Genomic DNA, 24,586 nt, shown 5'->3' with positions numbered 1-24,586 from the left:
GTTAGGGAAAAAAATCGGAAAAGGAAACTATTATCATTCATTCTTAATGGAAGTACGAAAAAGTGCTCTTGATTTTGGTCAGGTGCAGTGGGACTGGAAAGGGAGTGTGTCAGCAGTGGTTTCTGGGCTTTTGTTCTTGTGTCTTTAAATGCTGTTCATGAAGTTGCACTAATTCATTCATTTAAACAATTATAAACACTTAGTCTTTTAATGCAGGCTCTTCTCAGAGGTAGGGTGGAATAGGAAGATTAATTATGTTCCAGAAGGAGCTATTCTTGAGCTCCTGGTAAAATAAAGCTTGCCGTGAAAGGGAGCTCTTTGTAATTGTTGATGAACCATCTCCAGGCGGATACGGCTACCTTGTCTGTTCGTGAATCAAAAGCATTTTTCTAAGGAAAGTAAATAGTTCAATTGAAAGAAAAAGCACCCAGCAATTTTCAATCACATAAATTGCTATTTTTCAAATATGGGCACTGTTCTGTAAAAATCCTATCCTCCCTCCCCATCAGCTTTTCTTTTTTAAATTTACTTGAGGGCTATAAATGCAAAATTCTACTTCTCATCTCGACACTTCCCTTCTTGCCTCCATTCCTTGCAAACTTACTTAAAAAGATGTTCATTGGCATGAAACTCTGCTCAACGTGAGGTGGTAGCCTGGATGGGAGGGGAGTTTGGGGAAAGAATGGATATATGTATTAATAAACGTATGGCGGAGTCCTGTTGATGTCCACCTGAAACTGTCACAACATTGTTAATCAGCTCTGTTGCTGTTCAGTCACTAAGTCCTGTCTGACTCTCTACAACCCCATGGACTGCAGCGCACCAGGCTTCCCTGTCCTTCACTATCTCCCGAAACTTGCTCAGATAAATTCACGTCCATTGAGTCCGTGATGCCATCCAACCATCTCATCTCTGCCTCCCTCTTCTCCTTTTGCCTTCAGTCTTTCCCAGCATCAGTCTTCTGTTTGCATCAGGTGGCTAAAGTATTGGCCAAAGTAATTGGCTATACTGCGATACAAAATAAAAAGTTACATAAAGAAAAATACATATGTGCATTGGAGAGGCCTTCAGGACCATCCTCAGGCTTAATGGCTCTCTAGGAGGACTCGGGAGTCAGCCTGTAACTGGCCTCAGCTGCAGTTTACAACCAGGCAAGGACGTGAAGCAGTCAGCAGAGCACAGAGGCGTGTGGGGTGAAGTCCGAAGGAGTCCAGGCACAGATTTCCGGGAGTCCTGGCCCCCTGAAGTCGTCATAAAAGACAAGCTTAACTCCTCCAGCAGCGAGAAGCCCTACCCTGCGGGCAGTGCTGTCCACCAGGGAGGCTCCTTAGACACTTAGTGCCTAAGGTTTTATTTGGAGCTGGTCACATAAGCACTGTCTGCCTGGCATGTCCCCAAAATTTCAGTCTCCCCGCTGGGAGGTAGGTGTTCAGCATAAACCCCTTTGTTTGTTCAGACAGCCAAGGAACAGGCAGCTGCTCGTCTCCTTCTGAGGGGTGCTGGGTTACCTCCCCAGTCCAGGCCCCAGGTACCAGCTCAGGGCTGCCGGGCTCACAGGGCCTCTGCAGGGCAGCTGCCCCCGTGTCTGCGCTCTCGTGGTCACCGTGGTGTCTGGGGCCTCTGGAGTCTGGGAGATCTCTCCCGGCCCGGGAGCCCTATGCTGTTTCTTCTCTGCTCTTGTTTCTCTTACATCCAGACCTTCTCGGGCCTAGTTTTTTTTCTCTTTAATGTGCTGTGCTGTGGCCACAAAGCAGATAGGCTTGGGAGCAGCCACTTCTCAAGGACAGCTGTGTCCACTTGCCTCCGTGTGTGTAGTGTGACGTACATACAAAAAAGCACACAAATGACAAACCCTGGACATTTCCAAAAATTGAACTCACTTACGAGTCGGCAGCACGGAATGAAGCAGGGCAAAGGCTAATAGAGTTTTGTCAAGAGAATTCACTGGTCATAGCAAACACCCTCTTCCAACAACACAAGAGAAGACTCTACACATGGACATCACCAGATGGTCAACACCGAAATCAGATTGATTATATTCTTTGCAGCCAAAGATGGAGAAGCTGTATACAGTTAGCAAAAACAAGACCAGGAGCTGACTGTGGCTCAGATCATGAACTCCTTATTGCGAAGTTCAGACTTAAATTGAAGAAAGTAGGGAAAACCACTAGACCATTCAGATATGACCTCAATCAAATCCCTTATGATTATACAGTGGAAGTGAGAAATAGATTTAAGGGACTAGATCTGATAGATAGAGTGCCTGATGAACTCTGGAAGGAGGTTCGTGACATTGTACAAGAGACAGGGACCAAGACCATCCCCATGGAAAAGAAATGCAAAAGAGCGAAATGGCTGTCTGAGGAGGCCTTACAAATAGCTGTGAAAAGAAGAGAAGCGAAAAGCAAAGGAGAAAAGGAAAGATATAAGCATCTGAATGCAGAGTTCCAAAGAATAGCAAGGAGAGATAAGAAAGACTTCCTCAGTGATCAGTGCAAAGAAATAGAGGAAAACAACAGAATAGGAAAAACAAGAGACCTCTTCAAGAAAATTAGAGATTCCAAGGGAACATTTCATGCAAAGATGGGCTCGATAAAGGACAGAAATGGTATGGACCTAACAGAAGCAGAAGATATTAAGAAGAGGTGGCAAGAATACACAGAAGAACTGTACAAAAAAGATCTTCCCGACCAAGATAGTCACGATAACGTGATCACTGACCTAGAGCCAGACATCTTGGAATGTGAAGTCAGGTGGGCCTTAGAAAGCATCACTACTAACAAAGCTAGTGGAGGTGATGGAATTCCAGTTGAGCTATTACAAGTCTTGAAAGATGATGCTGAGAAAGTGCTGCACTCAATATGCCAGCAGATTTGGAAAACTCAGCAGTGGCCACAGGACTGGAAGAGGTCAGTCTTCATTCCAATCCCAAAGAAAGGCAATGCCAAAGAATGCTCAAACTACCGGACAATTGCCCTCATCTCACACGCTAGCAAAGTCATGCTCAAAATTCTCCAAGCCAGGCTTCAGCAATATGTACACCGTGAACTCCCAGATGTTCAAGCAGGTTTTAGAAAAGGCAGAGGCACCAGAGATCAAATTGCCAACATCCGCTGGATCATGGAGAAAGCAAGAGAGTTTCAGAAAAACATCTATTTCTGCTTCATTGACTATGCCAAAGCCTTTGACTGTGTGGATCACAATAAACTGTGGAACATTCTGAAAGAGATGGGAATCCCAGACCACCTGACCTGCCTCTTGAGAAACCTGTATGCAGGTCAGGAAGCAACAGTTAGAACTGGACATGGAACAACAGACTGGTTCCAAATAGGAAAAGGTGTACGTCAAGGTTGTATATTGTCACCTTGCTTATTTAACTTATATGCAGAGTACATCATGAGGAACGCTGGGCTGGAAGAAGCACAAGCTGGAATCAAGATTGCTGGGAGAAATATCAATAACCTCAGATATGCAGATGACACTACCCTTATGGCAGAAAGTGAAGAGGAACTCAAAAGCCTCTTGATGAAAGTGAAAGAGGAGAGTGAAAAGGTTGGTTTGAAGCTCAACATTCGGAAAACAAAGATCATGGCATCTGGTCCCATCACTTCATGGGAAATAGGTGGAAAAACAGTGGAAGCAGTGTCAGACTTTGTTTTTTTGGGCTCCAAAATCACTGCAGATGCTGATTGCAGCCATGAAATTAAAAGACGCTTGCTCCTTGGAAGGAAAGTTATGACCAACCTTGATAGTATATTAAAAAGCAGAGATATTACTTTGCCAACCAAGGTCCGTCTAGTCAAGGCAATGGTTTTTCCCGTGGTCATGTATGGATGTGAGAGTTGGACTGTGAAGAAGGCTGATCGCCGAAGAATCGATGCTTTTGAACTGTGGTGTTGGAGAAGACTCTTGAGAGTCCCTTATACTGCAAGGAGATCCAACCAGTCCATTCTAAAGGAGATCAATCCTGGATGTTCATTGGAGGGACTGATGCTAAAGCTGAAACTCCAATACTTTGGCCACCTCATGCGACGAGTTGACTCACTGGAAAAGACTCTGATGCTGGGAAAGGTTGGGGGCGGGAGGAGAAGGGGACGACGGAGAATGAGATGGCTGGATGGCATCACCGACTCTGTGGACATGAGTTTGAGTGTACTCCGGGAGTTGGTGATGGACAGGGAGGCCTGGCCTGCTGTGATTCATGGGGTCGCGGAGAGTCGGACACGACTGAGCGACTGAACTGAACTGAACTGAACGAGTCAGCAGCTAAGTAAAAATACAGCATTGATGGCAGCCCAGGAATGTGCCTGGCAGTCCCTCCAGTTACCAACCGCTTCCCCTGGGAGGGACCACTCGCCCGACTTCTAACACGATTAATTATTTTTGCTTGTGTTTGTGGTCGATGTAAGAAGAGTCATGGGCTCCCATTGTGTCTGCTGCTTTGACATCACGGTACGCTGGTGGGAGCCATTCGCACCTCTGCACGTAGTGGTACTTTCCTCGCCCTGCTCTCATCATAGTCTTTGATGTCCCACTGGCTTCTGAGAGAGCAGTCTCACCCGCGGGTGTCAGGCTGGCTGTGCAGCCTCAAGGTGTCTTGCATGCAAATAGCAGGTGCTGAACTGAAATCGCTGCAGACACAGAAGGAAATCTACCTGGTGGAGGAGCTTCTTGAATGGAGGAGAGATGCTCAGGTGCCTGTCCTAGGGAAAGCAGACCTTGGCTTTTTAATTTCTTATGTTTGGGACATGATTAAGTATTTCTTTTCTGATTTAATCTTATCCGTTTCAGTGCAAGAGCTGAGAGAAAAATCAAGAATATCGCTCATGTCTGATGACTAGAGACTCTGTTCTGCGGAAACTTCTCTCAAAACCCCCATCTTCCTTGGCATCGAGTGTCCCTGCAGCCACTGGTCTTCACCAGGGACTTCTTACCCAGCGCTCCTGGGGTGTCTCGATGTCACACCGCTGTTGACTGTTCATTCTTTTAGAGCTACTGGTCACTTTTCTGCTGACTCTGTGAGCTTGGGTTCCAGGCCAGCCTGGGTTCTTGCCTGTTGCTCCACTGCCCTCCCCTCCCCCATGGTCCCCAAGACATCTTGGGGGGAGACCCTCTCAGCCCTCCTCCTCCTTTCTGATTGATAATAGGGCTGTTTTAAAATAACACACACCACCAAAGCCTGCCTGTAAGCTTGTTCCTAGTATGTGTTTACACTTTATAGTGATGTAATGTAATCAGAACACTCATTATTTTTTAGCATTTTATTTATTTTTCATGATCATAATCAGTGATGAATCTGATGTAATGACCCTCAAAAACAAGATAAAGTAGTCTACACTATCACAGCCCCCACTTCCTGTAATGAAAGTGGTCACAATTGGATCTCATTAAGTTGGATCAGTTGAGATTGGGTGAATTTAAGTGAACCTGCAAGAGACTCAGGTTCAGTCCCTGGTCAGGCAACCCACTCCAGTATTCTTATCTGGGAAATCCCATGGTCAGAGGAGCTTGGCGGGCTACAGTCCATAGGGTCACAGAAGAGTTGGGACACAATTCAACGACTAAACAACAAAGTGGTCACTTCTGTCCATGTATCGTGTTTGGACAGTGTATCCTTTAGATTGTGAGCTGCTGCAGAGCAGGTCACTTCAAGTGACTTCATGATACCATGCGACGAGAAGCACTTCTTACTTTTATTTATTTTTAATAAGATCTTGAAAAGCGGGCAGTAATCACCACTGTACATTTTGATGACTTAACGTATCTTCCTTGACAGATGCTTCTTAGATAACAAGGCATTTGCCATCGTCTGTATTATCATAACTCATCTGAGTATAAGGAACAGTGAAGTTAGGGAAAGGAAGCAGCGTAAGACTTTAGAAAGCCTGCCTGAAACCTACGTACTGTTTGAAGCCACTGGTAGACTCTGAGTATCTCTGCTGACACTTGACTTAAATCTTCCATCCGTTGCCTTGCCGCCATGGTTCAGTCCCAGTAAGTTTGTTACTGTACCGTTTCCAGCATGTGTTGCTTCGCTTGCGTGGGAGGGAGATGCTGGCTGCCAGGCAGTCTCCGAGTGGAGCTGTGACATCATGTCTGATCGATGGACACAGCTGTGAGATTTCATGTGTGCTTCGCAGCACTCACACAGGTACATCTGGTCTGAGCATGCAGTTACCTTCTGTGATGCTGTGAAAATTATTCTGCATACGATGGAATAATGCCAAGGGTATTTTTGGTACTTACTTGATGTAGAAGGCATGAGTGATTCAAGAACCCCAAGATGGTTTTCTCTGCATTCTTGAAGATTCTGGTGAAATCAGACTACCATCCTCTTACTGAGTTTTTTGCCTATAAATCACTTAGTCCAGTGCTGATGGAGAATTACTAAGCTTTTCCTTGTTCTAAGTTTAAGAAATGGACATTTTGGTAAAATGGGTGGTAGAAGCAGCAGTGCAGATGGTGGCCAGTCAGAGTGAATTTCGTTTGGTTCCAGTCTCAGAAGGTTTGCTGTGTCTAAGATGCGTTTCTTAGCAGCTCCTATGCACTTTTAGGGTGAATGCTTAGGGAAGATGTCTGGGGATCACTGGGCTTTTTCCTGTATATAGTTGTAGAAGGTGTATATGTGAATTTAGCTTCCCTAGTGATGCGGTGGTAAAGAATCCACCTGCTGGTGCAGGAGATACCAGAGGTTCTGGTTTGATCCCTGGGTCAGGAAGATCCTCTGGAGGAGGAAATGTATTTTTCCTCCAGTATTCTTGCCTGGAGAATTCCGTGGGCAGAACCTGGCAGGCTACAGTCCGAGGGGTCACAAAGAGTTGGACACAACTGAAACAGCTTAGCACATAGCACGTGTTCACTTGGTCTTTTTCTGTTGGGGCTACAACTGATGGATCTTGTGAGATGGATGCTGATTCATTTTAAAGAACATGTCCTTCCTTCCTCTGACTAGATTCCGTACCTTCCTTCTGCCTGAGAATCTTCCCTGCAGAGTTGTGTTCACCTCTGTCTGGTTGAATTATCAGTGAATTTTAAGTTGTAGGACTTTTCATGTATCTGAGTTAGAAAAATTAACTTTGGTTCATTCACCTTGCTGTGGTACTGAATAATATTCTCAGATATCACTGGGACTTGCAAGTCAAAGGTGATCTTTTCTCATTTCTCTACCAGTTAACAGTCTCATGAAGAAGGGTTTGGTGGTTGTTAACTAAAACAAACCTGTAAGCTGTTTTTTTAATAGGTACTTTCATTTTAAGTATATGTGTGTTTATACTCTTCAGTGGTGAAATCTGCTAGAGATATTTGCATATGTCATTTTATTATGGTTCTCTGCATCTAGTAAAGAGAGTGAATAATGAATTACCCTTCCTGTTTTTTGTTCAGCTGTTACTGAGTAGGCGTCTTTCTGTAAGGGGTGTGCTGGGAGAACATTCCCAGTCCTCGTGGATCCTCCCAGTCAGCTGAGGTCCTCTTCTGTCTCTTCATAGTCACTGCCGTCAGTGGAAGGAGACAGATCAGGTCACAAGAGTTTGAACAGCATCTTGCTGCACGTGTGCTCGGGGTCCGAGCACTTTAAGGAGTCATTAAAAAGCCCCGCTAGCCCTGTGCACCGCTCCACGCTCAGACGGCAGAGTGGACAGGACTTGTCAGGGGACTCCCAACCCCCTGGCTGCTTTTAAAGATGATCGTGATGCTCAGATGTCCTCCAGTAGCCAAGGAAGGCAGTGGAAAACTCCTCCCCAGTCTTAGCCTGGCCGAGACAAAGGCCTTTTCTGTGGGAGCTTGCTCCCAGTGGGAGAGTCCAAAACTCTACTTGGCACCAGCTGCCTGAGATCACAGGGGAAGCGGGGCGGGTCTGGCAGCTGCGTGGTCCCTGGAGGAGACCAGGAGCGGGCCTTCCCTTTCTTCTCCGCATGTCCCCTTTCCTCTCTTAAGTGACACTTCATTTTTTTTTTTCTTCATCTATACATTACTGTGGCCCCCTAGAGACGAGTTAGGACTCGGCCGGGTTACTTGCCAGTTCCCCTTTCTTTGCAAATGTGGGGTTTGTCATTGGTTTAGAAATTAGCCTGCTTGGAGTTTGTTTTCTATGTATCTTCTCTGGAAAAGTAAGGTGTGTGTTTGTGGTGATGATATGTCTAAATATATACTGGGGCGAGACCACCAAACCTGTATTTAACTAATGACTGATGGGAGATCTGAACTCGCATGTTGGTTCATTATTATCCTAAAGACTCATACATTTAAAACACTGTCTTAAAAGCATTGGCTTCCCAGATGGTGCAGTGGTAAAGAATCCACCTTCAAAAGGAGGAGACTCAAGAGATGTGGGTTTGATGCTTGTGTTGGGAAGATCCCCTGGAGGAGGAAATGGCAACCCACTCCAGTATTCCTGCTGAAAATCCCATGGGCAGAGGAGCCTGGTGGGCCGCAGTCCATGGGGCTGTAAAGAGTCAGCCATGACTGAGCATGCGTGTGCACACGCACGCACGCACGCATTAGTTGTGATCAGGGTTCCAGGTGTACCTGGCTCAAAGCTGTTGGGAAACACTACATTTCTGATGCTTAGACAGTGCCTGACAGTGGTGCTGAATGCCTTTTTGTTTTATCAACTGTGCAATAACCTTCTGTTTTAAAACCAGAGAAGCCAGAGAAGGGATGATTCAAAGAATATACAATCCTTATCCTAAAATGGTGGTTTGAGAGGACAGTATGCCTTCCTCTCAACACCTGTTTCATCTGGCTTCCATGATTTGACTACCGAAGACCCAGAAATACTCTAGCAAGTGACATTGATCTGATTACTATATGTCAGAAAACATTTGGATGTTTCAGTCATATTAGAAAAGCTGTTCCCAAACTGCACTGAAACTGTTCTTTCATCATATGTCATCATTTCTAACTTGCAGCCCCGTTTCAGACCTGTGACCGTATGTCTTACAGTTGGTCGTGAATCATAGTTTCATTATGGAATGTGATGGAGCGGCTGCCTAGCTGCATCTTAGGTTCAGGGAGCTGCATTGTGTGTGAAGGCCCGCCAGCAGTGTGACCTGTCTGTATACTGAGTGCTGTTCACGCCCACAGACAGTACTGAGCTCACGTCTGTAAGGATTTCTAAGCATATAAGATGTGTCAGGGTTTTAACTTGGTGGTCTTGGCAAACTTCAGGTGCCGTCTTCAGGAGGGTCTTGGTTGCTCTTATACAGAGAGGTGAGCGAGTTAGAAGACGCTGCTTTGTGCAGTCGCTAGAGAGAAAGATTTCAAGACCGGTCACATTATGGTGCTTAGTCGCTCAGTCACTTAGACTCTTGTGACTGTAGCCCACCAGGCTCCTCTGTCGCAGGCAAGAGTACTGGCATGGGTTGCTATTCCCTTCTCCAGGGGATCTTCCCAACCAAGGGATCGAACCTGGGTCTTCTGCATTGCAGGCAAATTCTTTACTGTCTGAGCCACCGGGGAAGCCTCGCTTAGTCCATGACATGTTTAAATCATGCATTTGGTATGATTGACACATGCATGAGGTTTCAGTGAGAATTACCACACAGCCCACTGTCTGGACTGCACTTGGCCATCTGGCTCTGCTCCATATTCACGACCGTCATCTGTCAAAGTCACGTGACAGCTGTGCCCATCAGCAGTGTGCTGTAGTCTTCTCATGGTCACATCTCCGGACTGAGCTGCAAAAGCCACCACTGGGAGAATCACTGGTGGATGGTGATTGTATGTTCTGGAGTGTATTTGGTTTATAAGCAGTACTGAACAATGGCAAGTTCTGTTTTTAAAAAGACACTTTCTTTTTTATTTGGTCTCATGGTTAATATCTTAATTGTTCCCCCTTCATGGATCACAGCCTTATGGGGAGGGGGCTGGCATAACTCAGTGAAGGGTTGAGCTATGCTCTGCAGGGCCTCCCAAGACGGACGGGTCACAGTGAAGAGTTCTAATGACCTTGCGTCTTTTATCTTGAAGAACAGTGTTAGTGAACCAAACTTGGTTTCGTTGTGTGAGGCTGTGTGGAAGGCTCTTGGAGATGCTTGGCCGCACCAGTAGGCTTCATGTGTGTGTGTGTGTGTGTGTGCATATGAACATACACGTACCTCCCTGGCCCACAGTCTTCCGTGGAGAAGGAAGGACAGCCCTAAAGTGGAAGGAGCCTGTCCGTGTAGACAAGTCAGGAGATCTCAGAGAACCGGTCAGCATTTGTTGTTGGAAATACATGAAACAGAATTCTAGAGATCTGGTTATATGAAGCTTTTCTCAGAGAGCTTCTGTATCTTCCCTCAAACGTCTCTCTTCTAACCAAGGCTCATTTTCTCTCTTCCTCTCTTATTTTCTCACTTGCGTTTTGCTCTCCTCTCTTTCTGTTGGTTGTCTGTAATCTTCCCTTCAGATGACTCCCTGAAGGTGTCTAGTGTCACCCTGTCTCTATCCAGGCTCAGCAGGGGACAGGGCGCCTCGAGGATGCAGTTTTCCTGGGCGAGGGGGTGTGTGTGTGTGTGTGTGTGTGTCTGAAGGAAGCGGAGACCCTGGTACACTCACAAGAGTAACTTATCTTTATTTTTCCAGACCCGAGTCACCACCTGTCTCCTTCGCGCCCGCTCAAACTGTTTGTCCCTCACAGGCTCTTCATTCCTTGCTCTGCTCGTCTCATCTCAGTAAAGTGAGAGGCCAGGGAGGGAGCCCAGTCCAGGACAACCCGCCTGCTTAGCACCCAGTGGCGTTTGTCTCCGGGCCCCCTGCCTGGCCTGATCTCTTGGGGGAGCCCCCCGTTCAGGAGTGAAGGGCTCTTGGGCTCAGCCCCTGCTTGTGGCCCCGACCCCGGGGGATGCTCCTGTGAGAGGCTCTCAGGGGCAAACCTCCTCCACCTTAGACGCCCCGTACGGTTTATACTCACAAGTGTTCTCTAGAAAAGAAACAGCCTTTCCTGGTAATCGGTTGAAATAGTATCGGCCAGTGTTCCCCTTTTCCCTCCCATTTCTACAGGTGAGCAACTTGAGGCTCAGAGAAGTGGAAGGAGCTGCCTGGGGGCACGTGTTCAGCGAAGGAGCCTGGTCCGCACATGCTCTCTGCTGCCTGTTCATCTTTACCTTGTGTTCTTGTTGTCTTGTTTGCTGAGCTTGTGATCGCATTGCAGAGGGTGGGCCCCCAGTTCTCGGCAAAGGCCACAGTAGCTGTCTCCCTTGCTGGAGGTGCCAGGGCCCTCTGAGGGCCTGCGTGTGGAGGAAGTCCAGTCGTGCATGTCATTCAGACACTGCGTGTTTTATTTTTTCCTTAAGGATGAAGAGGAGGAAATCAAACTGGAGATAAATATGCTGAAGAAATATTCTCATCATAGAAATATTGCAACGTATTACGGTGCTTTCATTAAAAAGAGCCCCCCGGGACACGATGACCAGCTTTGGGTAAGCACGCGTCTTCCTGCGTGTTTTGTGGGGTTTCCTTTTTGGTTGTACTAGAAGGGCTTTAAGAACCTTCCAGAGGAAGGGGAGAGAAAAGCAAAGAAAAAGGGTGAAGTCTGGTATCTTCCCTGGACTTCTCAGTGGAAAGTATCCTGAATGTTTATTGTGGTGTTGATTTCACATTGCAGGGAAAAGAATTTGTGTTTTGGGAATAAAGTGGCAGAATAAGAAACAAGGAAAACAAGCAAAATAGCAAGGAAATTAGGAGCTTGAAATTAAAAGCAATATGATAAAAACTTTATGGAAATTAGTGTAGTATCTCAGCAACATGCATTTTCTTTACTTCCGTGGGAGAGAGAAACAAACTGTAAGACAACAAACTGAGTTCCGTAATTTACTGAGAGCAGTGGGTTCCACATAAATTTGTGGAATTCATGCATGTTCAACCTTACCTCTTCCTGAACATGTTTCAAGATGATGACACTGAGATAGTGTTGGCTCTGTAGCGATCACGTTAGTTCTGCCAAAAGCATTGGACTTACAGAGCAGAAAGATAGATGAATACTCTTCTGATTTTTTTTTTTAAGTCATTGTAGAATATTTGCAAAGTTAGGAATGTAAAAGGGAAAAAAAATACCTTTATTTCTATTACCCATATCTAAACATAGTTAAAATTTTAGACTAGTTCAGTTCATTTTCTAAGTACTTTAAAAATATACTTTATTCATATTGTTCAAACATTTTAAGTATTGTAAAGAGTGTCTTGTGAAAAGTTCTGTGCTGCTTAAAATTAGTCTTACTCTTTTGTACTAAGCCCAGTTAAAATAAAATAGTTGGAGAATCACAACGTTGTGGAAAACAGAACATTTCTGATGCTGGCAAGTGAGAACGCCTGTTGGGGAGCGTCTGGGTCAGGTTTCTGATGACCGGGCGCTGGTTAAGGACAGACGGCCCACCTGTGCCTTGCTCTGGAGACAGGGGCTGCAGGGCCTCTGCCCGGGCTGTGCTGTGGAGTGGGGACCCAGTGTCCTGGACGCATGCCCGTGCCCAGGAGATGGGGTGGTGGAGTACGCTCTCAGGAGTTTGGTGCCTCCACAGTGGTCATGCACCCAGACCTTTAGGAAGAGGGTGGGAGTTAGACTGCCCCCCGGCCTGCCCAGGGAGGGCGCTGACATCAGCGATGCTCTGACCACCGGCGGGATGTGTCCGTGTCTTGTCTCCCTGCAGCTCGTTATGGAGTTCTGTGGGGCCGGATCCATCACAGACCTCGTGAAGAACACCAAGGGCAACACGCTAAAGGAAGACTGGATAGCCTACATCTCCAGGGAGATCCTGCGGGTAAGCCACCCTGCGCTCGGCCTTCTTTCCTTTTGCTGCTTGTGGTGGTCGTTCAGTCGCCCAGTCCTGTCCGACTCTCGGCGACCCCATGGACCGTAGCACGCCAGGCTTCCCTGCCCTTCACCAGCTCCCAGAGTTTGCTCAAACTCATATCTGTCGAGTCGGCGATGCCATCCAACCGTCTCATCCTCTGTCATCCCCTCCTCCTGCTGTCCTCGGTCTTTCCCAGCGTCAGTTGTCACTGTACAGATTATTCTTTTCACAACAACCAAAGATTCTGTACAGCCAGTTGGCTTCGACAGTTGAAGCCACATCACGATGTTGACTCTGGCCTGTATCTAAAGAAACCAGACTTAAAATAGTTGTGTGTGGTTTTTTTTTTTTTTAATGTAATTTATTTCCCTGAATTCATCCTGCAGTTATTCAAAAGAAAATCAGAGTGCAGAGGAGGAGAAATAATGTCTTAACTCTTGTTGTTTATGGAAATCCCGTGTCTGAGCTTGTAAATCAATATTAATGGTGCTAAATGCTGGCTTTCAGAGTCATCTTCTGGGCTTTGGCATTAACAGAATCTGCTGCAGTATTTACGAGGGAAAGTTCTTGTGGTTAATGTTATTTACAGGCAGTTGGAAAGCTGGTTTATGGTCTTTGAGCAAGTTTCGGAGCTACCAAATGATTTTAGCAGCTTCTGAAAGATTCTTTTCAGTAGTGGAGCCATTGTGACAGCGCGGACAATGTGCTTGAAAATAATGTATTTGAAGACTGCTTGTGAGTTGCCCACGGGATTCTTCTCTTTGGTCAACTGTCATGGTTTTCTTTCTACTTTACCTGTAAATCACACACTTAAATGACTTGGTTGGATTTCATTTATGGACCACATTTGAAAAATAAAGACTATGGAATTGAATTGGAATCTAATTGTAAAAAAGCCTGTTACTTTATTTTTTATATATAGGTAAATTTATATTTGAGCTTCACAGAGGACTGCAGGTTTTTAAAAATACTGTCTAGAGTTCGCGGAGACAGTTTGAATTTCTTTTTATTTAGTTTACAGAGCCCTTGAAAACAGATACTTCTCTTAAGACAACTAGTTGGATAGGGAGAGATGGGAGACCTGTGTTTGTATCATCACATTCCCATTTCATTGTAAAAGCATGAGAATTCTTCTGTGGTTACTAAAGGAGCCTTAACGTGTGAGACTAAACCTCCCTCCCGCCTCACACTGCTGTGAGGGACTTCAGTGAGTGGGCACCTGCGATGTCCTGATAGCAAAGTTGTTGTTTAGTCACATGATTGTGTCTGACTCTTTGTGACTCCATGGATTGTAGCCCGACAGGCTCCTCTGTCCATGGGATTCTCCAGGCAAGTATACTAGAGTGGGTTACCATTTCCTTCTCCAGGGGAATCTTCCTAATCCAGGGATCAAATCCGCCTCTCCTGCTTTGGCAGTGGATTCTTTACCACTGAGCCACATGCGAAGCCCCGTGGTAACAATAAAACCCACTAAAATGTTAAACAGGAAAAACCAAGTAAACAGTGCCTTCTCATCTAGCTTTTCTCAAGTGCGGCAGCTTGGACTGGATAGGTCGCTTGTGCCTTGGGAGGCAGCTGCACATTGGGTTCTCTGGCAGAAGTCGGGACAAGTAGCGTTGTGAGAATGCTGCCTTTTTGTCTTTCTGACCATATTTGGATACAAACTGCGTTTTTGTTCTCCCACCACCTCTCATCAGAGGCATGCTCTGGGCTTCATTCCAGAGACGAGGCCATCAGAAAGTGCTGTGTGCCCACTAGGGCTTACTTCCTTGGGAGAAAAAGAAAGATGCTTGATTGGCACATGAAGCTCTGTGGATGGCGGAACCGTTGTACCCATGGGGTAGAGGTGGGGTCAGTCAGTAGTTCACAGCTTGTGGCTCTTTGGTGGGAAAACCAGGCTGGGTTCAAGGGCCAGACCTTGAAGCCCACTCTCAGCCTTGCTTTTCCCCTGGAATGCATGCGGTTCACACCGCCCCCCAGGCTCACCCACTGCACAGTGGGCGTGCAGCATGGGAAAAGAGCTGTCCTGTACACAAATAGCACACAATGCAGTGGAGACACTGCAGATGGCCATTGAACACTGCAGATGGCCTTTGGGGAAAAGCCAGAAAGTGGTAGCACTACCCTCATCCTGGCCCAGACCCCTTGGGAATGGGGGTGTGTCTGTGTGGTCACTGGTGATACCTTGCTGGACTTGCACTGAAGTTGAGTTCTGTGCGCACTTTATTTTACAGTATTTGTTTGCCTGCTCCGGGTCTTAGGTGTGCCACACAGACTCAGTTGCCCCACAGCATGTGGGGGTGTTAGCTCTCCAGCCAGAGATGGAACTTGCATCCCCTGCACTGGAAGGTGGATCCTTAACCACTGGACTACCAGGGAGGAACCAGAGAATGGTTTTTTTTTTCTTTCTTTCTTTTAATCTTTTGGCCACACGAAGTGATATGTGGGATCTTGGTTCCCTGAGCAGGGATCCATTCCGTGTCCCCTGCATTGGAAGGTGAATTCTTAACCACTGAACCATGTGATGTTATAAGGGGTGCATTCTGGGCTGTTCACGGACAGCATCAGAGAACTAAATCTCTCTGTGTCTTGCCTGCAGGGCCTGGCCCATCTCCACATCCATCACGTGATCCACCGCGACATCAAGGGCCAGAATGTGCTGCTGACCGAGAACGCAGAGGTGAAGCTAGGTGAGTGATGATCTGATGCCTGCCAGGGTGCCGTCCTCTGTTGGCATCACCCCCATTTCCCCTTCCGTCCTGTTGAAGAAGGGGAGCCAGGCTTACCTCTTAGCGCGGCTCCAGGCCTGCTTCATCCGTGCCCCAGACTCCCCCAGCAGTCCCTCTGGTGGTCCCTGTGGGAAACTCGGGGACGCGGTGGGTACGGGCCCCTGGGGAAACCCGCAGGCTGTTCGAGCACCTTGGCATTATGGTGATTAGCTCTGGAGGGGGCGCTCCTCATCCGTGTTGCTGGAGGGTTGCACGTCCACGCCGTGCTTGTGTGTGGTTTACTGTGAAGACCCTGTTCCTCTGTGTGTCTGTATCCTGTTTACCGGTTTGCTCACTGTGGCCCACTTTCCTTCTTCCTCTGACCGCAGTGGACTTCGGGGTGAGCGCCCAGCTGGACAGGACCGTGGGGAGGAGGAACACGTTTATCGGCACCCCATACTGGATGGCTCCCGAGGTCATCGCCTGTGACGAGAACCCCGACGCCACCTACGATTACAGGGTAAGGTGCCACCAGCCTGAGCTCTGGGCTCCCCCGGTCCTGGGCATGGGTTCTTCCCACTTCCCCCTCCCTGCTCTGGCGAGGACCGCGTGGACTCCTGCTGAAGGGCATGTCTGCCGGGACAGTGTTTTGAGGCTTTTGTTTTTTGTGGTCCGTTTGTGTATCAGCTCTAAGTCAGGTGCTGCTTTCAAGGCGGGAGGGGTCACTGTCAGTCTCAGAAATTTTTTTGTCCTGAGTCAATTCAGCGCTTCTGCTCTGTTTACTCTTCTTTTTAATTTGAAGAGTATCAGGTATTTATTATTTCAGAAATACTGTCAGATTACATAGCAAGCACTTTGTGTGAAATTTCAGACTCTTGCTAAAGAGTTGTGCACCTTTGCTTTGGTCACAAATGTTTTTAAACTCTGAGAGTGACCTCTAGAGACATGTATCAATAATGCACTTCTTGATCCTGATGAAAAGTCTTGTTTGATCATCAGACTCTGGCTGAGAGTTAGATCATAGGTACGGCAAGTGGTTCTAATTAACGACCATTATTATCATTATTGCATAACTTTTTACAAAGCTGTACAATACAAGGCAGATTGTGTAGTTTTTCCATCACCCTCTTCATGAGTTGACTGAACTTTATGAACTGATCATTTATTTATTTGGAAGGTGTTCTTCCAGATGTGTTTGTGCTTGTAATTTCTTGGTAAACTTCCTTTTGGCTTGTGCCCCCAAAGAATGCACTTGTGTGACTTGTGTGGATGGCCGGTGGCGGTGGGCCCTGGCCTCGCAGTGAGGGTGGTCCCTGACGTCTGCTTTGTCCTGCAGAGCGACCTCTGGTCCTGCGGCATCACCGCCATCGAGATGGCTGAAGGCGCGCCCCGTAAGTAGCCCGCCCGCCTTGCCAGCCTGGTTCCGGGCACCGCAGACCGGAAACGGCGGCTTTGTGAATGGAGCTGCTCCCGGTGGGGCGCTCAGGGGGAGGAGTCATAAACACAGTGGGATTTTACATGTGAAAGGGGTTCTTGAGATGGCTGAAGGCGCTCCCGGTAAGTAGCCCGCCTGCCTTGTTAGCCCGGTTCTGGGCGCTGTAGACCTGGGCTCATGGCTTCAGAAACGGTGGCTTTGTGAATGGAACTGCTCCTGGTGGGGTGTTCAGGGGAAGGAATCATAAATACAGTGGAATTTTAGATGTGAAAGGAGTTCTTGGCACACACCAGTCCTTCTGAAGGTCTCCCTAAGGTTCATGGGCCGCGTTACCTTTTAAGTTGTAATTAAATATGTGATCTGGATTTATTCTGACAGCACATAATGACAGCCCACTCCAGTGTTTTTTCCTTGGAGAATCCCATGGACAGAGGAGCCTGGTGGACTCAGTCCATGGGGTTGCAAAAGTTGGACAGGGCTAAGCATGCACACACACACAGTAATAGGCAATAATTTTTCTTTTTACAGTTTGAACTTAGTATTCAGTGAAACTGGTCCTAACACAGGAAATTTCCATTTTACTTATGTTTTAACTTTAAAAATAGAGGCACAACCTTTTCTCTATGGAATAATTTTTTTTTTTTTAGTATTACCTGTGAAATTTTGCTTCCACTTTGGATTAAATCAGTGACAACTTCGTGAAATTGGTTTTTAATCAAGAACAGAATAGAATTGCAGAGAGCAAAGGGAAAAAAGAAGCCCATTATTTTCTGCTGGTCCCCCTTGAATATACAACATTTGGTACATAGTTGCTGCTGACTAAATATTTGTTGAATGAATGATACCAGGTTGCCTCCAGCTAGGGATTGGTTGCACTGCAGAAGTGGCCATCTGTCCTGGTCACCCTGTGCTCCATCGTGTCCCCCAAGGACCCAAGGTGGGGCAAGACTGCCCAGTGCTTTGTCCGGTTCCCTTCGCAGTGGGAACAACATCCTCCTTTTTCTTGGCCCTATCTCCCAGCTGTCCTGTAACGTGCTTGTGAAGGTAAATAAACACACGGAAATACCTGTTGTGACATACTCGTGCGTCCACGTGCACCTCTCACGCCTTCACTGGGTCAGTGATCAGAGGGTAAACAGTCATCAAACAAAGTTAAACAATCCCAGTCGCTCCCCAATGTCAGGAACACGCACTCTGACAGTGAGCAGTTAACATGCCTGCTAGTGCTCCAGAGTCCCAGGCATCGTGTAAAGAGGGTCTTTACAGCTGTGTCTCATTTAATCCTCACGACAGTCCTATGAAAATAAAGATATTTTCGTTGTCATCCGATAGATGACTTAAGCTGTTAACTCCTTTAGGACTTTGGATGAGTATCTATCTTTGATTTATGAACACTTTCCAGTGTCTGTTCGAAACGGCCTGTTCTCATGGTTCTTGTCCTGTGTTTTGCTGTGCTTCGGTGGGGGGTTCAGGGTATGTTCTCAGCTGCATAACTAGGTGTGCAGGCTGCTTGACATGGAACGTGTTGATGTGTGTGACATGGAGCAGGCAGAGTGTGTGATGTCACAAGTGGGTCCTGGAAGCGGAGGCCGCGTGAGCTGAGCGCCTAACTGACACGCCTCTCCTCTCCCCAGCTCTCTGTGACATGCATCCCATGAGAGCCCTGTTTCTCATCCCCCGAAATCCTCCTCCCCGGCTGAAGTCCAAAAAATGGTAAGATACACGTGCTTTGTTGTTGTCATTCTGCTCCTTTTAAAGGAAGTGTTCCTTTTTAGTTTGACTTCAGGACAGAATCCTGGCCATTCTGACTGCCAAAGAACACAAGAGTCAGTGTTACCAAGGGTATTGCTTTAGTTTTTAATGTTTTTTTTTTTTCCTCTTGATCCATTGTCCTTGAATGATAAAATAGCACCAAGTGACTCTATGATACACCAACACTACATTTTAAAAAAAGTTCTATTTTAATATTTAAATATACCTCTCAGTGTAATGGACTTCCCTGGTGGCTCAGACAGTAAAGAATCTTCCTGCCATGCAGGAGACCCTGGTTTGATCCCTGGGTCAGGAAGATTCCCTGGAGAAGGGAATGGCAACCCACTCCAGTATTCTTGCCTGGAGAATTCCATGGACAGAGGAGCCTGGCTGGCTTCCAGTCCATGGGGTCGCAAAGAGTCAGACACAACTGAGTGATTAACCCACACTCAGTATAGTAGATTTCTGAACATCCGTACATGAAGAAGCAAAGTTGTGTTGACTTGTACTTTCTAGTTGAAGGGATATTTTAATAAAACTCATGGTTCACTGTCATTATGGCAGGACTTTGAAGTCTGAGGGGCCCTTGCTGCCCCAGCAGAATGTGTTGGAGGAGAGGTCCTCTCCCTGGGCTGCCCCTTCCTTCCCCATCATGATTAATTCTGATAAACAGCATCGATCCCGGGGAGGGAGATGGTGCCAACCTCCATGCACAGAAGAGTTCAGAATGGCAGTGGGGTGGGCAGATGCTGCTTTGCCGTGGCTTTGAAATCTTGGAGGAAGAACACAGTGCTTTGTTCTTTTTGCCTGAGAACTTTGCCCCCTTGTTCCCTCTGAGGGTTGTTGTGAACCTTCCCTGTGGGCACCTGTCTGTGCCCAGGCACTCATGCATGTGGGCCTCTCTCCTGCCTCTGCTGTTCTGTTTCCTGGGCTCGGCTGTCTGTCTTACCTGTTGTGTGTGTGTGTTTTCTTTTCTGAAACTATTCTCACCAGTTTTCCAGGTGGTGGTGTCTCCTCTTAGGTTCTTGCTTCTAATTCTGAAATGCACCAGAGGTCCCCGTTTTGGCCTCCTCCTGCTGGCTGTTGAGGTGTTGGGTGCTTCAGACGGTAAAGAATCTGCCTGCAATGCAGGAGACCCGGGTTCCATCCCTAGGTCAGGAAGATCCCCTGGAGAAGAAAATAGCAACCCTCTCCAGTATTCTTGTTTGGAGAATTACCTGGATGGAGGAGGCTGGCGGGCTATAGTCCATGGGATCGCAAGGAGTTGGACATGGCTGAGCGGCTAACACTTTCACTTTACCAGCTGTTAGGTCTGCTCTTCTCAGTGGCGCGTGCCCTGATGTCCTGGAGCGGCGGTCTCCAGCCTTCTGGGCACCAGCGACCTGCTTCATGGAAGACAGTTTTTCCACTGACTGGGGGTGGGGGGAAAGTTTGGGGTGATTCAAGAGCATTACATTCAGGATTCAAGCTCCTCTGAGAATCTCACGCTGTGGCTGATCTGCCAGGAGGCAGAGCTCATGAGGAGTGGCAGTAAATACAAGGGCGGCATCACTCCCTCGCCTGCTGCTCACCTCTTGCTGTGTGGCCCGGTTCCTAGCAGGCCGTGGGCTGGTACGGATCTGGGGGTTGGGGCCCCCTGTTCCAGAGTCCCTCCAGTCTACGGGGTAGACACTCACGTGTGTTTTCACCCTCTTTCTCTCCTGTTCCCCTCTGTCTTCCCCCTTTCATCTGCTGGCGAGATTTCCTTCTTCCTTCATCCTTTCTTTCACCACGTTCAGCTCCAGGGAACCGAGGTTGTCTGGTTCCACTTGCCAGTTCCTGGAGACGTTCTTTAAGGCAGTGATTGAACCCTTATTGGTCTCCTATATTAAAACTTGACAACCATGTTCGCCCATGGGTGGCCAGCCCTGGGAAACCACATGTGAACAGTAGGTGTCACTAGGGAGTCAGCTGTGAGGCTGGGTGACACTTTATCCGGCTCATGCTAAACTGAGCAACACTCATTTTCTCTTTGCTTATTCTCAGATTTTATTGGAGGGAGTTTACGCTCCATCTTCAGGGTATTTTCAGTTTGTGAGTCAGTCGGTTATTCTGTCCATGACTTGCAGCCGTGGATCAGCTGCTGTGTGTCCAGCATGGTGAAATAATGAGGCATGTGTTGAAAACAGTGGAGTCTCCCTGTCTATTTCACCAGACTGCCTCTAGCTCAGCTGGATCGGATGCATTCTCAGCAGTTCACATTGCTGCCTCAGCTTACCCGGCTGTTCCGAAGGGTTGAGAGGGTCACAAACGTGAAGGCCTTCTTCCTTCACGGATACTGTCTTCCTGTCCACAGGTTGTGAGTTTCCACGACCACTTTGGCAGAAGTGGCCTTTGAAAAATGTTCAGCAAATTCTCAGCAGAGGCTGACAGTTGTGTTTAAATACTATACCGTAGCTGATCGTTTCTCTGATGTTAATCTGTACATGGCCCGTGAGAAGCCCTTTGGAATTCTTTATCTTAGGGCTCCATCCTCAAGTGTGAAGGTCTGAGGAGTGACCCAGGCATTTGTGTTTTTAATAAACTCCCCAAGTGATCCTCCTGGGCCCCGGGGTTTGGTGTGTGCCATGGCGCCCCTCTGCCGCCGTGTAGAGCCCTGTGCATCCCTCCGTAGCCACAGAGCAGGGCCACAGCTGCTTCAGGTGACCGAGGGCCCTTCTCTGCCGTGGCCCTGACCCAGTGCTTTTAACTCTGTTCCCACCTTTCATTGTAGCATCAGAAAGCAGGTCCCTGTCCCGCTGGACTCTGCCGCCTTGTCACTCTGGAATGGTAGCTTTTCTTGGGAAGGTTAAACATCCTCCTTTTTCTTGATGTTGGACCCACTCCACCGTCTCAGTTCTTTTTTCTTCCTCACAATTTGACTATACATCCGCTATTGAATATACATACACTGTTTCCTATGTGTATGTCTTACAGAGCCCAGCATAAACAAATGTAAATTGTTGACACATAAATATTTGTTGGATTGAACAAAAATAGCAAGTTCTGAGTACAAATTGAAGACATTCTCTCTTTTCCAGTTTTTTTTTTTAATATTTAATTTTATATTGGAGTATGGTTGATTTGCAATGATCACGTTAGTTTCAAGTATATAGCAAAGTGATTCAGTTATTCATATACGTGTACCTTCCTTTTCAAATTATTTTCCCATTTAGGTTATTACAGAGTAACACAAAGTTTCCCTGTGCTATACAGTGGGTCCTTGTCGTTATCTGTTTTATTTGTTTATTTTTAAAACTTTTTATTTTATATCGGAGTGTAGCCAGTTAATCATGTTCTGATAGTTTCAGGTGGACAGAAGAAACTCTTAAAGCATGAAGTAACGGAAAAGGACTGAACTCATTCTCTCAATCACATTTTTAAAGACTGAATAACTCATTCATTCAATAAAAATTTATTGCATACCTATTGTAGTTGACATGCTCAGAGCTGGGCCTTGCTGACAAATGGGAAAACAGGAACCAGCCCTGACCTGTACGGTTATAAACCAGAAGGAGAGACAGACATAAACGTGAAGCGTGCAGTGTGTTACGTGCAGAGAGCCCCAAAGGAAGGGCTCCTGGCCTAGGGCGTGTGTGGTGCAGTGTTGCCAGGAAAGGTTTATGGACAGGAAGCTGTCTGAGCCGAGTCTCCAATAACAGGGTGGCTGAGGCCACGGAGGGGTCATCATGAGCCAGAAATGGAGAAATGAGCAAAAATAAAGTGTCTGGTGGGCCTCAGCACTGTTATTTCTGTCTTTGTCTATTAAGTGTAGGGCTTCCCTGGTGGCTCAGTGGTAAAGAATCTGCCTGCCAATGCAGGAGACATGGTTCGATTCTTGGGTCGGGAAGATTCCCTGGAGGAAGGAATGGCAACCCAATCCAACCCAGTATTCTTGCCTGGGAAATCCTATGGCCAGAGGAGCCTGGTGGGCTACAGTCCATGGGGTCGCAAGAACCAGACATGACTTAATGGCTGAACAGTGACATTAAGGGTAGAGAGCTGGCACATGACTCAGCCTAAAACTGGTGGAGATGTCACCCTAACAAGATCCAGCTCCTCAAAGCACGCACTGGGGCCCTCCCTTCCTGTGTGTCTGTCCTTGTCTGTAAGGATCCACCGTCTCTCCTCTGTCACCTTCACGTTAGCCCAGACCTTCCTTCACTCGCTTTCCTCCTCCCCCTGATTCCACGATCAACAAGCATTAACTCCCACTGCCCCCGTGGCTCCTAAACTGTGTTTAAGTGTTGCCCTCAGGGTCCCTGCTTTGTTCCTGTTTTATCCCCGTGCATTTGCAGCCTTGCTCACAGTGGATCCTGAAGCCCTGCCTCATGTACCAGCTTGTAAGTTACTGATATTTTACTTTTCATGGTAGAAATCTGATAATCTTTTTTTTTTTACTTTATTTTTTAGGTCCAAGAAGTTTTTTAGTTTTATAGAAGGATGCCTGGTGAAGAATTACATGCAGCGGCCCTCCACCGAGCAGCTTCTGAAGCATCCTTTCATTAGGGATCAGCCGAACGAAAGGCAGGTTAGAATCCAGCTTAAGGACCATATCGACCGGACCAGGAAGAAGAGGGGAGAGAAAGGTATGAAGTCTGGCTTTATTCTCATCTTCAATATTCCTTTAGGTTTTTGCCAACCAGCGTAGGTTATTCGTTTCCTGCTCGAGTTTGGGCTCATCTGACCGGGGCTTGAGCGTCTAGTCCAGGTTGGTCTAGGGGCCGACCTGGCTCTGGCAGTGGTGACCCAGGGTAGCGGGGCCCTGCAGCCGGTCAGTATGTGATGCTGTCTTGCCCTGCCTCAGGTCACAGCTTGATGGCTGTGCTTCTTACTGTACTGGGGGTCTTGTGTTCTGTGTGGGCCGTGCAGAGCTCAGCGTGTCGGCCGCAAGCGTCACCACTGGTCTGTTACACACTTCTCTCCTGCTCAGGGGTTTCCGGTGCTTTATGCTACTGTGGGGGCTGTGACAAGCCTGTGCTTTTGTCTCCTTTTGCTGTTCTGTTTCATCAGTTTTTCCCTGGTTCCACCTTTACACTTATTAGCTTATTTATTTTAGTTGAAGTATAGTTGATTTACAATGTTGCGTTCGTTTCTGATGTAAAGTGATTCAGTCATGTGTGTATATATATATTCCTTTTCATGTACTTTTCCATTATGGTTTGCTGCAAGATAGTGAATATAGTGCCTGTGCCATTTAGTAGGACCTTGTTGTTTATATATAGCAGTGTGTATCTAGCGGCTTCCCAGGTGGTGCTAGTGGTAAAGGACCTGCCAGCCAGTGCAGGTAAACGTAAGACACTCAAATTCGACCCCTGGGTTGGGAAGATCTCCTGGAGGAAGAGGGCGTGGCAACCCACTCCAGTATTCTTGCCTGGAGAAGCCCGTGGACAGAGGAGGCTGGTGGGCTACGGTCCATACGGTTGCAAACAGTCAGACATGACTGAAGCGACATAGCGCAGTGTGGTGGCAGCTGCTGATCCCGACTCCTAATGTGTCCTGACCCCCCTTCCCCCTTGGGGACCGTCAGTTTTCTGTGTCTGTGGTTGTTTCTGCTTTGCGTGTAAATCAGTTGATTTGCACCATTGTTTTAGATTTCACAAATATGTGATACCATACAGTATTTGTCTTCCTCTGCCTGATTTACGTCACCTTTGTAATTTTGGGGAACATGTGATTTTGGTTTTCTGCCCTGAGTACCTACTTTTTTTCCATCAAGCAGACTTTTGTCTGCTGTTGTCTAAGATGATCCCTGAGTGCTAAAAATAACTGAATATATTCTTTTATTGCCTTAATTTAGGCAGTTAAATCTCTTTTTTTGTTTTGACATCAGAGTGGACTGTGAATTTGCTGATGCTCACGGCCCATTTTTCTCGCATGTCGTGGGCTCTGTAGCCCCTCTC

At 47.1% G+C, this 24,586-nt stretch overlaps 1 protein-coding gene across 50 annotated transcripts in view; it reads left to right on the top strand.

Annotated features, from left to right (window-relative positions):
- MAP4K4 (mitogen-activated protein kinase kinase kinase kinase 4) overlaps positions 1-24,586 on the top strand; it is a 148,591-nt gene that overhangs the window by 85,158 nt on the left and 38,847 nt on the right. For all 50 annotated transcript variants that reach the window (XM_088841615.1, XM_088841617.1, XM_088841612.1 and 47 more), the window contains exons 4-10: positions 11,277-11,402; positions 12,627-12,737; positions 15,370-15,460; positions 15,868-15,998; positions 16,815-16,869; positions 18,548-18,626; positions 23,097-23,272. In XM_088841615.1, coding sequence (XP_088697741.1) covers positions 11,277-11,402; positions 12,627-12,737; positions 15,370-15,460; positions 15,868-15,998; positions 16,815-16,869; positions 18,548-18,626; positions 23,097-23,272 — 769 coding nt within the window. The remainder of the gene's footprint in view (positions 1-11,276; positions 11,403-12,626; positions 12,738-15,369; positions 15,461-15,867; positions 15,999-16,814; positions 16,870-18,547; positions 18,627-23,096; positions 23,273-24,586) is intronic.

The sequence above is a fragment of the Moschus berezovskii genome, chromosome 11 (genome assembly GCF_049115385.1).
Source record: "Moschus berezovskii isolate FMDL1 chromosome 11, NW_MosBer_1.0, whole genome shotgun sequence".
NCBI classification, from domain to species: domain Eukaryota; kingdom Metazoa; phylum Chordata; class Mammalia; order Artiodactyla; family Moschidae; genus Moschus; species Moschus berezovskii.
The sequence above is the reverse complement of the archived record's forward strand: the minus strand, read 5'-3'. Positions and strand labels throughout refer to the sequence as shown.